Consider the following 16,715-nt stretch of genomic DNA (forward strand, 5'->3'; position numbering starts at 1 on the left):
ACAGATCTTTACTTGTTCGAGATGAAGTTAAGCACACGATTGAAAGTATCGATCGATCACGACTTAATCAGCACGCTCTCTTAGGACGAGTCAAAAAGCTCCTTAAATACTCTATATAAAGGCACTCTTTTGACAAAACTCGTTTTTTGCAAAAATGTAAAATGCAAAAATCAGTGTAGTTAGCTCATGATCCTTGCTAAGTACACTAATTAAGAGAAAGGAAGCTAAGTTAGTTTCATCCTTAAGAACAAGGCTTGGGAAGATAACCTTGATGCAAACTAAAAGGGATTGTTAGAGGTAATTATAGTTAGATATGAAGTTAAATAATTAGTTATAAAAATATTAAGATATAAAGTTAATTCATTACCTCTAACAGATCTCTCAACCAATCGTCAATGCTAAAAAATAAGCACTAGATTGCTACACGTTAGCTTCGTACGGTTGCAGTCTAGATGTTAACTATGGTTAAAATACTAAAACCAAGATTACTACCTAGCGGTAAAGATGCTAACTAGGTTCCACCTCTTCTCTTTGAGTTAAATTTGTGAAGCAGGTTGCTTCACCTTGGTGTCTCAACCCTAACACAGGGAACCAAGATAAGGTTAGAGAAATATTGCTTACCAAGGCTTGTTTAAAACTGAGAGCTTCGGCGTATTAGCTTAGAATGAGATAGAAAGCTTAACTTAGAGACCTTAGCTGCTAAGTAAATTAGCCACCAAAGGGATAAGTAAAGGTTAAGTTAGTTTCCTTTAGGCAGCTACGCTTAAGAATGGAATCGAACCATTGACGTTACTGTCAGCAAAATTTTACCACTAAACCACTTAAGCAAGTTCTACTAAAGTAGAACAAAAAAAAAAAGTAAAGTTAAAGATTTCCACTTTTCTAATTCTAGTGTTCCCAGGAAAGGCTATAGCCTCTGGGTCGAGCTTCTCACGTCTCGCGCTAAGATGTTAAAGTTAGATAAAATGTGTAAGTTAAATGACCGCACAGGACCAGCGACAAACAACGAGATAGTTTCCTATCTCTTATACGAGGTTTTTAACCTCTTAAGAGTAAGAGAAATGACCGATTTTAGGTTTCTTAAGTGCTTTCTACCCAGTAAAATAAGTATACATAATCTTAAGTTAGTTGAGTTTAGTCTAGGGAGAAGCACTCAAATATAACAAATTATTTTAATTTAAGAAGTAAATTATTTAAGATATTAAAATATAAATTTATTTTAAGATTTTAATTTAAGTTATATTATCCAAATTTAAGATACTAAGGTACTAGAGATGTGTTAATTATAATGTAGCTTAACTAAATTGACATTAAATTGTCAACTTTAGCTTAAATAAGTTTCCATTAAAATAAATTGTTAACTTTATCTAGTTTTAGCTAATTTTTGTTGATATTATTTCAGCTAACTTTTGTCAAATTAAGCTAGCTTTGGCTAATTTTTCGTTGACGTTAGCTAGCTTATTTAACTAAAAATTGCAAAATTTAAGCATAGAGTTTAGCACGTGTTTGTTATTACGCTTGAGTAACCCTTCATGCTACAAAATTAGCACTAGATTACTTATGTAACAGAGTCTAGATTAGAAGGTTTATCAATTATAATCAAGACTAACGTAACTAACTAACAGTCTAGACATGTTAGCTAGTTAAATGTTCTACCAAAGTTGAACGAAAACAAAGTGGATGACTTACTACTTGTCCTCACTAGTAACCTGGTGAAACGAAATACCAGATGACTACTACGCTCAAGTCGTCCCAGAGGCTAAAGCCTTTCCTGGGATCCTAGTGTAAATAGTACTGCTCAATGGGCTTGCGTCGCTGCCTGAGTCTTCTTCGCCCCAAGCTCTGTGCCTTGTTTGTTCTCAGTGATGGTCTTAGCCTGTTTTCCCATGGGTTTTCAAAAGTGCTTTACTCCCCTCGAAAATAGAAGGATGGGCCCCCTACTACTCATTACATCGAATTTATAGCGATTGTTGTTATAGTGCCGTAGATTTTGCCTTATTAGCTTTAGGTTTTTTAACGTAGTACACTGCTGTCTCGTCTGCGTAAAGTGTGATGTGCGTATGTTGGTTCGCAGGGGAGTTGAGTCATGTACACAGTGAGGACGCATGTAAAATTCTGCGTTGAGCGGACGTCGTAACTATTAAAGCGCAGATGCTAGTACAACCACTTGGGGGACAACTCTATGACGCAGCAGAAAACCCAAATGTCTGTAAAAATCCTTTTAAGGCGTTATATGGGTGAGGGGATCTTTGAAGTATCTTTGTATTTAGGGCTTTTAACATCTTGTGGTAGAGTTACAAAAAACTTTTTTATAAAACATTAATAACTTTACTGCTTTCTAAACTTCAAATAAAGTACCTACCCGCCAGATATCGGCAAACTTGTGTAAAAATGATATTTTTAAATTACAAAGTTAGCGTAATATGGGCTAAATTTTCAACGTGGGATCCTTATTCAGACCTCCTGGCCTTTGGGCATGATGCTTGAGGGATGATAAGGCATGGAGCTATATTCAATCTCTATGACCTGCTTGTAATTGTAAATGAAGGATAGCATTACTTTCCGGGCTATTATGTATATATTTAATGCTAATGAATTTGAAAAAATAGGAGCTGGCGACTTATGTTTATTTCAGGTAATTTGATTACTAAGAATTTTTTTTTTTCACTTGACTAATAATTATTATTGTAGGATAGTAATAAAAATTGGTTGAGCTTTATCAAATCAAAGGAAGAGGTAGCTTTGAAGCATGAGTTATTCCCTTTCATCAAACTTAAAAATCATCCGTCTTCCTCTACTGTATGTTTTCTGTTCTTAATTTTATAAATTAATTTTTATACTTCCTTTCAATTTTAATGTAGAGTTGGATCTATTCTGTAGAACACGATCATATAACAAATAAAAAAGTTACAGTTGCCTTTAGATTTAAAAATATAGTTGACAGTTCTTGTTTTAAAGAGAATTTTGAGAAACTTTGTCAGGGTTTATACATATATTATTACATCCTTATGCTTTACTTTTGGCTATAGAATATTTTAAAAGAATTTTTTTTTGTTTAGAGTCTGGAAATCTTCCTTCTGTCCTTCGAGATAATATAGCTCCAAAAGGTTATTGACATTTTTTTTGATGTTTTACTTCTTCTTTCTCCTAATATTCTTGGAAAGAATTTTCTTCTCTCTGCGAAAAACAAGATAAGAAAAATTTAGCTAATATTAACTTAAAAGTCTCTCCCGATTTACAGGGTAGTTTTATAAAAAAAATTTTTTTGTTCAATTTTTTTTTAACATCTCAATGCGGCCATTGAAGAACAAAATAAAAATACTTCAGTGCTTATAGAAAATTTAAAGCTGCCCTTCTTTAAAGAGTTTAGAATCACCGTACCTCTACCCGATACTTTCGGATTTTTACCAGTTTCTGCTCAAAAACAAAATGTTGGAGTCATCTGTTACTTTTCATCTTCACTAAATTTACTAATTAGTGTGGCTTAGGTGACGAAATATATACAAAAATTGCCTCTCACTATACGTCCTACTGAGCAATGGATCACTAAAAGCATCTCAAAACCTGTAGAGCACACACCTTTAAGAACCTTAACGAAAAGCAGCGTCGGTGCAGCAGAGACACCTTTTAGTAAAAATTCTCAAGAGAGGCCAGCAGATACTGAATTTCCACTCCGCTTAGATGTATTTGAGTCGCTCCCATCTTGGTTTTTACTTGCTCCTTTGCGTATTTAGGGAGTTTTAAGTATAAAGCTCTCAAAATTATGTGCAATGTTTGTATTACACGCGACTAAATTTTGGAAACAAATTAAATAATTGCCTGTTGACTGTTAATATTTCCGGTTAAAGGGTATCCAGCTTTGAAAAAAAACTGAGCAATTTTGATAGCGAGTTTATAAAACTCCAGTACGGCGTCGGATCACTTTTTTCTGCAATTAATTTCCAAACTAAACTGTCCTGCCTTTTGCGGTATTCTTTTGGCACTTAACAGTTTAATTATGCTTCCTTGCATTTTCGTAGCAGAAGCTAATGTAGCAATTGTAATTTTTCAATAATTTGCTAGTCCATCAACGTCCAGTAGATTTATAGTTAGTGAAAATATTGCGTGCATTCAGTACGGCCCATCGCAATTTCTATTCTTCGATTTAAAAATGCTACTAATGGGAAAACATATTTACGAGGTTCTATAATTAATTTACTTTTTTGGGTTGATTAGTTCATGGTATCTCTCGTAAAAGTTTTTAGAGTCCAAGAGGGAAGTTCAAGTTGCGCTTTTGAATAAAAGTGGGACGAAGCTTGCTCTTGTTAATCGCAGTTCTGTAAGTGTGATGGACGTTCCGCCTCTGAAGTGAAGTGTTTTTTTTGTGACTTTTGCGTCCGACTGAGAAGTGCTACATACTATAAAGGAACCAAGTCACCACAGTTACTCTCCAAAGGGAAGCGACTTGCAACAGTGCTGCCCCTGTGGATTATAAGTGGCATCCATCAACCCTCTTTCTAACTCATTTATTAATTTTGTGGAGTGATAACTACCTTCGGTTAGACACCCTCCTACAAAATTTTTATTACATCCTTTAAAGTGCTTTATGTGTTTCATTAACAAGCACAATACACGAGTACGTCGTCCATATCTAATTTTCTAAAACACTTTTTACCTGCAAAAAGTATATACAACTCTGAATATTTCAACGGCGGTGACGAACTTTATATGGAATCAGAAATCTCTTTAAGCCTAGAATCTACACCCACTCTCTCTCGAAATCGAGTAGTTTCCTTTGATATCCCTCCAGAAGGAAAAGGTGGGCGTTGCGCCTCAATAAACCCTTTACAATCCTCCTAGCTAAAGAGCATATGGTAGGGTGGAGCAGGCTGGCCGTGTACGTATTGACTCTGGAGGGTCGCGTTTACGTCTTGTGCCCGGTCGTCCCTTTCTCGTATTTGCCCTTATTAATATTTGTTTCCTTTACCCTAAGCTGAGATTTTTAATGGAAGTGCTCTTACAAAAAGCGGCTGGGATTCTATAGCAGAGGAGGTAAAACTCCAGCAAGAGAAGTATTGTCTTTAATGCAACTCTGAAAATTTGCTAAAATTTTTTATATAGTGGTTTAGATTCCTTAGTTATACGCAAATGGTTAAACTCATTGCTGGAAATTATTGGCCCTTTGGGGGGTCAAGAAGATAGTTGTTAATATTTTTATATCTGCATATACGTTTATTTATAGCTGTACTATTCTTACTATCAGCCTTGAAGAAAAGATGGTTTGAAAGCTACAAACCTGTTCTTCAAGGACCTCTTCACTTAGTCAAGCCAACTCGTACATAACAGTTTTCAATTTTGCTTAAACTTTAAATTCTTTAAAATCCCTTTTTGCGCCTGTAGAATATAGTCAGAACTGTTCCCTTTCTTTGAGCGACCGATTTAATATTGCTACTCGGCCCGTCCTCTTGCGCTGCGTAAATACGCAACCAGATGCTGTAATCCTCGCCTTTAAAAACGGTGTAGTTCTTTACTGTAACGCTCTGGGGCCGCCGCTACTGCCGAAATGGAGGTCTTTTGCTCTGCTGTTGTTTTTAATAATCTTTTAAAAAATGTTACTAAAGGGCCTCTTCTTCGTACTACACCAGTCTCGCATGTCCTCTAGTTTTTATGTACAGGGAAATTCAGGGTGAAAAGCTTAATTTTTCACAAGAAGGTTGCAAGTTTCAATTTTTTTTATAGCTTTGCCAATTCACACGTGCTTAATATTTTTTTAGAAAATAATCTTAAAATTTCGCCTCTTTTAAAAGATCCCTCTGAGTGGTATTCACGAATTTTTGGTGAATATTTTTTCAGGATCGATCTGATTAGATCTTAGGGATGTTGGTGGAGAGCATTCGAAAAGTTTAGAATTTTTTGATGTTATTCCTGTTAGTGACGCGAATACTCAAGCGTAACTTTTAAACTTATAGCAAATTCAACATTTTCTGCAATACTAATAATGCCTTAAAGGTTTCTTATTATCCGTGCGGAATCCATTTACGTGGTCGAGTTACCACTTTCTATAGACTACGACGAGTAGGCATTTCGATTAATACAGTTAATTTAAATTATGCTGGTTTTCATTTTTTGCGAAAGCAGTTACCGGCAGAATTTGGTTAATGCTGAACCGTTAATTGCGACGAAATTGCTTTCTGTACTCAACAGTAACGACATCGGCGATGTTTTTTTGTTAGGAGTCGCATTTTTTCGTCTGATCCAAAGTTCGGATCTTAATGTTCGGCGTTGTTTGCTGGTCTTGGCCTTGACTTCAGGGGGTGCCGCTTTTTTTTATATAGATGAAAATCATCGAATCTTGCTCTACTTAAATTAAAACAAGGAGAGTTTTGTGTATTTCCGTACGTTTCTGCGGAGAGCCGAAAGGGATTTGTGCACAACATTTTCCCTAGACAGAAATTATATTGGTCACGCGGTCTCCCAAGAGCACCTGATCATAAGCCATTGGACTTTTACGACTACCTACTCCGTTTGATGACGCTTATAAATTCTGCGTCTTCCTTGATTCTTAACTTTTCACTTGAAGTTCAAGAGCTGTTCTCACTCCCGCTTATCTTCTTTACGGCTTAAATTAATTCTGCCTTTTTATTATTATGCTTAAGACGCAACACCTGCGCCGCTAAAGTGCAGGAACTGGAAGAAATGTTTAATAAATTTCAAATAAAAGTTAGTATTTCTTTCTGTTACCGGTTGCCTACCACTTTTTACCTTTATCGCCTGAATGTCGAAGCAGATCAGCGCCTGCCAGCAGGGAGCCACGCAGCTTCAGAGCCTTCTTAAAAAAAAAGTCTATGCGCTTTTCAACGCTATTCTTTTTTTTCTACTAGAACAAGTATTATTAGTATAAAGGTGAGTTACTTAAACACGACGGAGAGAAGGATCTAAAATTCGGATTGCAGACTTTACAGGTAAGCACGTGGCCTTACTTCTTTTGTTTCCTTTTTTATATATATATTTTGGTTTCGTGGCTTCCCTTGTTTTTTCTGCACATCTGAGTTACTCATCATCTTACATTTACCAGAAAGGAAACATTTTAAAGGGCTTCATGAAGAATTCACTTTTGGATTCTCAGTGCGTTATTTATTTCTCGTTTAATTCAATTTATGTGCTATTATCATTATATTTTGTAAGACAAAAGGAAAAAGTTAGCAGACTTATTGATCAGAATGATTTGCTTATTGAAATGAACTTGAGAAAACTTCGCTTTACGCAAAAAGCACTGGAAAAATTGAATATTTAATAATTTTTATTGAAAATCTATTATTTTGTTACTAAAGTGAGCTTTAAATAAAACATAGTGCTCTTTTTTGGTCAGAATGAAACTAATTTTGATAAAACGGTAGTATGTCATAGAATTTGTTAATTGCATTTCAAAAGCCTCTAATGGTCATTTCCTGTCAATTTTTAACGAGAACTTTTGAGAGATCCGTAGTAAATAAGGCCACCATTACAACTAGCGATACCTGTCACCCTTAAGCGTATCAGTTTAACCAGTACGCTTGAAGCAGGTGTTGCTATCGGCTATACGGCACACTAATATAAGCCTTGTATTTTTAGGTTTTAGATTTAGGACAAAAAATGATGAACTCTGTTAATCTTTTTACAATTGAACGATATAAAGAAGTTTTCTGGTAAAAAAAACTTTCTAAAGTTGTTTGAAACACTTTAAAAAGCATTATCCTTTCAGAAAAAAAAATTAAGGTTTACCCTTAACTATTTAATTTTAAAAAGGTTATTTACTGAACTATTGCGAATACCAAGGGCGCACAGGTTTATACTTAGTAATTTTTGAAAAAAAATTAAGTTTAGTTCCTAAACCTGATTATGCTTCTTTTTGGCTTAAGTAAAAATATATTACTAATACTAACTATATATATTTCTAAAAGTTTGTTAAGTTTGTAATTAAGTTTATAATATAGAAAAAGTGTAAAATACTATTAATATTTATTTTATAAATATTAGAATAATTATAACTGAATTTGAAAGAAGTTAAAATAATATTTATTATATAAATATTTAAACTTAATAAAAAGGGTTTCGATCGCCTTGTGACCAAATAACACTATAAATAAAAACTCAAAGTGAATAATTACATAGTTTGTTAAGCGATTGAAAGTTTTGTTATAATTTTTTTTTAATCCAATGCGACTGTTCATTTAGTTATTTGTTAAACTTTCTAATTCTGTTTAATATGTGAAATAATTTAATTGGAAATCTTTTTTTTTTTTACTTTAAGAGAAAAGCGCATTCGGGTAGAGAAGCACGCCTAAAGCTACCCATAAAATATGTTTATGCACTAATACTTTAATAATTGAAGTGAAGAACTTCATAGAATTTAAAGACTTATTTTGTTTATAAAGGTTAGATAAAAAGTTGCCTTTTTCTAGCTTAAAACCTGGAAGTTGTCTGGCAAAAGTTCAATAAAAAATAAGATACATACGAGCGACAGTCTTTGCCTACTGCAACTAGTTAGTAGCGTGTTAGCTTTCTTATAAAAAGAAAACTTTTAGCTAATTATGTAAGAATATAACAATAATATATAAAATTTAAAAATCTTTAATATGGGCTAAAGGGGTTTTAAAAAAATGCGCACAATAAAATTTTGTATACCTCTTCCTAATCATCTACTTTTTAACTTATTTTCTTTTCCCTATGTTACTTATCTATGTTTATTGGAAAAAATATGAACCTTAAAAAAAATTGTTTTTTTTTTTTTTAAACTTTTTAAACTTTCATAATTATTCGTTACTGTTTATAATATAAAAACCTTGGGTGCATTCAAATTTGTGAAAATGAGAGAAAGATAAATGTAAAAAGGGTTTTAAACTTTATTGGTTACTTGATATAGGAAAAAATGAAGCTTAAGCATAACATGCCAATCAGAAGCATTATAATTAATAAAATATTCGTGAGATGTCCAAAAATTAAAGTGGAGGCATGAAGTACCTCAAATTTGACGGAAATAAAAAATAAGCCAATAAACCTGCAGTATTTACAAATGAAATTATTGAGAAACAAATAGAGCAAAATAGATACTAGCGAATCGTAGTGCATCTTGCAAAAACACGTGTATAAGAAACACGGATTTTTTTAAACCTTTTAATATCCTATATTTAACCAATTATAATTTTTCTTAAACTGTTATAACCAGTTATTGTTTTTTATATTATGTTTTTTATTGATAACCAAAACAGTAATGAAGAATACTATAAAACCTTTATTTTAAAATTCTAAAAGCGATGAATTTTATTTATGGAGATGCATTTTTATATTACCATAGTATAACTTTTTTAGTTTTGTTTATATAAACTATTATATAAAAAGTTTTTTAGAGTTTTATTTACTCTATAAGCAGTCTAAAATAAGAAATATAATAGATATTTTTTATTCTATTTGGATAAGTAATAATAATAAATCCTATTCAGCTTATATAAAGAGTTTATACCAAAAAATTAAAAAGTTATTATTATAATACGATTATATATAAACGCACAATAAAAACAAAAGAGTCCAAACATAATTGATGGCAAAAATCCGGAAAAAGCTAAAAGATTTAATATTATTCGAACTTTCAGATCCGAACTTTTTGAGAACCTTTTTTTAAGGTAGTAAATATATATTTATTATTAATAATAATAAAGAATTTTTATTATAAAAACAATTTTTTTTTAAAAAAAATAAAGGAATCATAAAATAATTATGAAAAAAATTACTTAAAAGTATATATTTATACATATGATTTTATATAAAAATGGGAAAATAACATTTTTAAAAAAAAATCTGGATAGACAAACAATAATAAAATAAAAATAATATATACTTTTATAACAATTGATAATAACTAGAAAACGATATTATCTTTTTTAATAGTAAAAAATATAAGACAAATTTAAAAATTTATAGTAAATAAAACAATAAACAATTTGAAGAGAGAACAAATACTTATAACATAATTGTCAAAAATAAAAATAAATATTATTTTATAAAAAATGAAATAAATGAGAATATTATTCTATAGAGGAATAGAAAACAAAGAAATTATAATATATTTAATTAAAAATAGTATAATTATTATAAATAATAAAAATAATAAAAAATAAAATATAATAAAGTATTATTATCGTTAAAAAAATGAAACAATAAGTAATAATAGTACTAAAATAAAAGCATTAAGAATAATAATACAATAATTATTATAAAATTATAATTATTAATATTTTCTTGAACAAAATATTAAAAAAATAAAAAAATATATTATGTATATAAATATAAAATAAACTATTATTATTAAAATATAAATAAATATTATAACAAGTGCATATAATGTTACTATTATTAATATAGTTATAAAATAATAATAAAAATATAAATAACTGTTTTTTATATAATAAATTTGATAGTAAAAAGATATAAAAAAGTATCAGCAAAATAAAATTAATATTATATAATTGTAATTACAAAATAATTATAATTAAATAATACTATAAATAATTGTATTATAAAAAAGAAAATAAAAGTATATTAAGTAGTTTAATTATAAAAAAAAATTTAGAAGAAAATATATTAAATACAGGAATTTTAAAAAAGAAAAAATTATAAATATTATTATTATAAAATAAATAATTTTTAATAAAAAAAACTTAAGATAATATTAATTATAAAGTATTATTAGAATAAATAATCTAAATTTTCAAAGAAGTAATATAAATTAATAAAAAAAATATATGCGTAAAGAAAAAGTTATGAGCTTTTATATAATAATAGTGATCAGACTATATAATTTTAATAATAAACATAAATAATAATAATAACTTTAACAAATTATAAATGCAACTATAATAATATTTATAAGATTAATATTATATCTAAAAAACTATTTAAACAATAATTCTATATAATAATATTAAAAAATTAAAATATAAGCTAAAATAAAATAATAACAATCATTAATAAATAATACATACGAAAAAGTTATAATATATTTAATTATATATACGATAATAAAGAAATTATATATATATATTTAGAATAAAAAAATATACAATATAATAAATTATTATAAAGTAAATATAATAAAAAAATAATAAAATATAAATAATTTATAAAAAAAGAAAACTATATATATTTATAATAATGCTTATAACATAATAATAATAGAAAATAATCAAAATTAATAAATAATATAAAAAAGTTTTTAAATGTTATTAAAAAATATAATTGGCTAATAGGATAATTTTAAGGGTTTTTTAGCCAATAAAATAATAATAAAGTTAGCAATATTTTTATTGTAAACGTTTTACTTTTTTATCAAAATACTTGGAAAAACTGTAGAGCAGCCGTACTAAAAAAGTATTTTCATAAGTTTTCTTGATATAATAATATTTTCTTTGCGATTTCTGTAACGTGAAAAATATATATAAATAAAAATATATTGGATGTATATCGAAAGTAAAAACCATTACAAACTTTTTAGAGGCGTTGATTGTTCTTACAAAAGGTTCGTTATTTTTATTATTCAAAAGTTCTTGTTGTTTTATGATTCGCGAAGAGTTTATAAGCTGAATAATAATAATAGTAATAATAGTAATAATAATAATAATAATAATAATAATAATAATAATAATAATAATAATAATAATAATAATAATAATAATAATAATAATAATAATAATAATTATAATAATAATAATAATAATAATAATAATAGTAAACTTACCTTGCACTTTTGGGTCGGCGGTTCGTACGCCGTGGATTGGTAGGTTTGCGATTCGTTACATTTCTTAACAAAAGATTATTAAATAAAAAAGATATTTTTCTATTAAGAATTAAATTATTAAAAAAAATATATATATAAACTTTAATAAAAAGAAAAATAAAACTTTTTATCCTTACAAATAATAAAAAACTTTTTAGAATAAACTTTTGGAGAACATTTACTATTTTAGTAATAATAAAATTTTGTTGATAATACATAAATAAAACTTTTAAGTACTTTTACTTTAAAAAAGCTTGATAATAACTTAATAATATAAACTTTTTTTCAAAAATCTTTTCAAGGACTTTTACTATTACAAAACTTTTTTTACTAAATTTACAAGTACATTTACTATTTTCGTAAGGATAATTTAAAAAATTACAAATAAGAAAAAAAATAAGTAAAACCTTTATATTATTAAACAAAAACAACAAACTTTTCTTTACTTTGAAAAGAGAAACCAAGAACTCCACAACTTCCGTAATAACTTTTTTGCGTCTCGCAAGCGAAATTCGAGCGTTCCAGCCATCAATAAACTTTTTCAAGTACGTAAAAGTTTTCAGCGAATAAACTTTTTATAGAGGTTATAAAGCAAATATAACGTTTAAAAGTATTGAATACAATATATATGTAATAAAAAAATAAATAGTAAAAATATAATTATTATTAACAATAATAAATAAAAAAGTAGTAAAAAATGTATTTTATAGTAAAACTCTCTAAAAAGCATAAAAAAGTGAAAAAAAAAAAATTTTGTATAAAAATATTATAATAATATGTATGTAAATATACTTTAAAATTATTCAAAACAAAACTTAAAGTTTCCCGTACAAATTCTATAGCAAAAAATAATGAAAGCTAAAGTAATTTATAAAATTTTATAAAAAAAACTTATAAAAATTATCAAATAACTTAAAGGTTTGCTATAAAAAAACTCTTCTAGTTAAAAAAAATTAATTACAAGTTAAAATATGAAAATATTATAAAGAAAATTTTAAAAAATAATAAAATAATAAAAGTTAATTTAAAAAAGTTTTATAAGTATAAACAAAAATGTAAGAAAAGTTAATATTAAAAAATTTTCGAAGGTATAATATAATAATTATAAAAAGTTAATAATAATATAGTAAAATTAATAATATAATAAAAAACGGAAAAACAATTTATAAAAAAACTTTTCCCTTTTTATTTTTAATATAATAAATTTATCAATATTTAGAAAGTTTTCTTTTGTAATATTAATAGTAATATGGAAAAAAAAAGTTTTCATAGCAAAAGTTTATATTAATTTTTATAATAATAATATATAAATCCGTTTAATAAAAAATTAAGTTAAATTATATTTTTACTTTTAAATTTATATAGTAAAAAATATTATAATATAAAACTTTCATAATATTTAATAAATGTATAAAAATAGTATAAGACATGAATAATATATAAAAAATAAATACTATAGGAAAAATATTATTAAACAAGAGTTGAAATATATGAAAAGAATAATTATAAAAAAATTATATAAAATATTAATAACTTACAATTCATAAAAACTACATATTTAAAAGTAAATAATAATAAAAATTTATAGAAAAACTTTTATTTATAAAAATAATAAATATAATGAGTTCAATTTTGTTTAATAATATAAATTAATTTTTTTAAAAACAATAAAAAAACTAAATACTTAAAGAAAACTGAATTTAGATAGTAATAAAAAAATTATCATAAAAAAGTATATAAAATAATAAAAAGGTAAAATAAGTAAAATATAAATTTTTTTAATAATAAAATTATAATAAGAAGTATATAAAAAAATAAAAAAAAAGTATGTAAGTATAAAGTATTTCGGAAAAAGATTTATAATTTATATAATATTCTTCAATTTTATTTTAAAAATAATACAAATATAAAGCATTAAATGAAAAGAAAGATAATGAAACCTAATAATAATAAGATTACTATAAATAATAAAATAAAATGAAATAAAAATAAAATAAAAATAAAAATCATTAACAAAAAAACCAAAAATAAATAGAAATTATAATTATATAAATAATAATAAAATAAATTAAAAAAAAAATAAAAAATAAAAATAAAAATAAATATAATAAAATTTAGTTAGAAAATAAATAATTACAAAAAAAATAAACGAAATATAAATATTATTAAGAGTCAATTTATAATAAATATCTAAAAAGTAATAAAAAGTTAGAAAGGAAAACATAAAATATATGGAATATATTTATTAAAAAAATAATAATTTTTAAAATAATTTATTAATTAATTAAAACTAACAAGTTTAGGAAAAATAATAATAAAAAAGTAATTGAAAGAAAATTTATTTAAAAATAATAATAATAAAAGTTAATAACACTAAAATTAAAAAATTAGTAAAACTAAATTTATAATTTAAATAAAAATGGAATAAAAATTAAAAAATACAATAAAATAATTATATATATTAAAAAAAAATATAAAATAAAAAGAAAATGCAGTAAAAATAAATAAAATGTATAGAAAAATTATAATATACACATTAAAATATAAATAGAAAATATTGATATATGAAAAAATAAATAGTAATAAATTTCAAAAGTTCATATAACAAAATTACTACTAATAAATAAAAATAAAAAAAACAAAAGCAAGAAAGTAAATAAATATTATAAAAAATATAAAAAAATATGATTATTAAAAAAATAATAATAAAAAGCGTACGATATATTTCTATTAAAAGTTTTTTTTCATAGTATATTATAAATATAAAATTAAGATTTTATAGTAAAACCTTATTTCTTAAAATTTAAATGAAACATTAAATATAAAAACAGTACAAAAAAACTTTAAAATAATAATTTAGAAAAAAAGCAAAAAATATAAAGAAAACTAAAACAGAGTTTATAAAGAAAAGTAAAAATATATTTGCTATAATATAAAAGTTAAAAAAAAACAAAAAGTAAAACAATAAAAAGAAAAATATTTAAAAACTGAAAGCAATTTTATAATGAAAATAAAAAATGTTGAAAAAAAATCATTTAAAAGTTAAAACAAATGTATATATAATAGTATTCTACAAGAAAAAAAAATTATCAAACTGCTAGTTATTAATAATAATAAAAACGAAAAAGTTGAAAAGATAAAAAATAAAGAATATAAAAAAATATGATAGTAATATAAAAGTTGAATAAACGATAAACAAAAAAAAATTATAAAATAAAAAAGTAAAAATTATAACAAAAAATAAAAAACCTAATAATTGGTAAAAAGTAAAAAATAATAACTAGCAAAAAAATATATAAAACTGGAACGATTAATAAAACCAAAAAAGTAAAAATATATTTATAAAAAATATATATAGTAAACAATAAAAAGTAAACCATAAAACTGATAAAAGTTTACTACAAATATAATATATTAATAAAAAAAAGTTTATAGACCAATAAACGAAAAGAAGAACAATAAAAATATAGTAAAAAACTAAAAGGAATGAATTTGAAAATTATAATATGTTTAAGATATAAGAAATTTACAAATAGTAAACAAGAAAAAAATAGTATAAATCTGAAAACAATAATAGAAAAGTAAAAAATATAAAGAAAAATAAAAATAAATACAATTAATGAAAAAAAACGGGACTTACCAAAGTGCCATGCATCGGTTGTAACTTTCCACAACCGCACGTGGTCGTTCTCCTCATTAAAAACTTCCTCCGACAGGTGGCAAAAGTCACGTGAGCGAGATTTTAACGAACTTGAAAATATATGATTTACGCGTTCACTCTCGCAAAAAAGTTGCAGAGTCTTTAATACGTATAGATATAAAAATAAAAGTTTATTATACTATTTGTTATCATTATTAATACCTCAATAATCTCTTCAATGACGTCAGGTGCTCTACTACCCGTATAAAATGGTGAAAAGTCTTGACTCAAACCAAATCTACTTCGATAGTTTTGAAAGAACTCCGGTTTTATTAGCCCTAACAATTAATAAATTAATGATAATATATATATTTAAAAATAGGTATATAACAAACCATTTTCCTGAAAGAGTTGGCTTTCCACTAAAGCGGTTATAAATTACATGGATAAAATAATAATAACATTCGAGAACCTTTTTCGAGTAAAATATAATAAGACTTTTCTTTAAAAAGCAGTATAATATCTGCAAGCATGGCGAATCCCAACGACGAAAAATTATAGTCCCTTAACAAAACTTTTTTTATATAAAAAATTCATAAATAATTAACCAATTAAAATTATAAAAGTTTTTTGTTATTAAAAGAATAAAATTTATAATAAAAATAATTTTACTCTTAAAAATGTTAATATAAAAGATAATTAACCAATTAAATATTAGAGTAAGATACAAAAGTTTTACTATAAACTTATAAATTATTTTCTACGAAAAATAGTCAATATATATATTAAAAATAAAAATTTTACTATAAACTGTATAGAATTTAAAATTTCATTTTTCTATAAAAATATTCAAGATAAAACTTCTAACCAATAGAAATTAAAAATAAAAATAAAGTTTTACTTTAAAACTTTTTCAAGTTGAAAAAATTATAATAAATAATAATTATATTTCTTAAGTAGATATACTTTAGTAAAAACGTATTATTAAATAACGTTATCAGTATAAAAAGAATATATAGAAAAAATATATAATATAAAAATATAAAACTTTTTTATTTAAATAATTTCTTCAACAGTTCCCTTCATAATTTCTTTAAAAAAGAAAAACGGTAATAATAAAAAAACAATATATAACTTCACCTAAATAGAAAAAATAAATGTTATAATGACTAATAAAAGTGATAATAAACAAAATATATACTTGTATAATAAATGTTAATAATAGATACATTAAACTTTTAAACTATAAAAATAATAAGTGAATGATAATTTCTAAAAAAAAGTAAT

General features: G+C 25.1%; 2 protein-coding genes across 2 annotated transcripts; one reads left to right on the forward strand and one right to left on the reverse strand.

Annotated features, from left to right (window-relative positions):
• Nucleotides 1-2,542: 2,542 nt before the first annotated feature.
• Nucleotides 2,543-7,273, forward strand: LOC135128531 (uncharacterized). The gene is made up of 28 exons (XM_064055389.1): nucleotides 2,543-2,635; nucleotides 2,692-2,799; nucleotides 2,862-2,982; nucleotides 3,060-3,107; nucleotides 3,165-3,242; nucleotides 3,307-3,431; nucleotides 3,489-3,706; nucleotides 3,849-3,968; nucleotides 4,063-4,180; nucleotides 4,238-4,347; nucleotides 4,406-4,537; nucleotides 4,665-4,798; nucleotides 4,858-4,933; nucleotides 4,992-5,051; nucleotides 5,101-5,180; nucleotides 5,243-5,314; nucleotides 5,380-5,548; nucleotides 5,601-5,692; nucleotides 5,754-5,799; nucleotides 5,855-5,929; nucleotides 5,989-6,054; nucleotides 6,118-6,293; nucleotides 6,356-6,569; nucleotides 6,636-6,699; nucleotides 6,767-6,820; nucleotides 6,876-6,941; nucleotides 7,055-7,104; nucleotides 7,165-7,273. The coding sequence occupies exons 1-28, from the start codon at nucleotides 2,543-2,545 to the stop codon at nucleotides 7,271-7,273; spliced, it is 2,874 nt and encodes a 957-aa protein (XP_063911459.1).
• A 4,042-nt stretch (nucleotides 7,274-11,315) lies between these two features.
• Nucleotides 11,316-15,986, reverse strand: LOC135128532 (uncharacterized). The gene is made up of 8 exons (XM_064055390.1): nucleotides 15,901-15,986; nucleotides 15,824-15,850; nucleotides 15,651-15,766; nucleotides 15,429-15,588; nucleotides 12,235-12,359; nucleotides 11,750-11,812; nucleotides 11,490-11,591; nucleotides 11,316-11,429 (listed from the first exon to the last, which is right to left on the reverse strand). The coding sequence occupies exons 1-8, from the start codon at nucleotides 15,959-15,961 to the stop codon at nucleotides 11,316-11,318; spliced, it is 768 nt and encodes a 255-aa protein (XP_063911460.1). The 5' UTR covers nucleotides 15,962-15,986.
• Nucleotides 15,987-16,715: the final 729 nt, after the last annotated feature.

Source organism: Zophobas morio, unplaced genomic scaffold, assembly GCF_036711695.1.
Source record: "Zophobas morio isolate AGI-343-1 ecotype UQ-CSIRO unplaced genomic scaffold, CSIRO_AGI_Zmor_V1 ptg000013l, whole genome shotgun sequence".
Lineage (NCBI taxonomy): Eukaryota > Metazoa > Arthropoda > Insecta > Coleoptera > Tenebrionidae > Zophobas > Zophobas morio.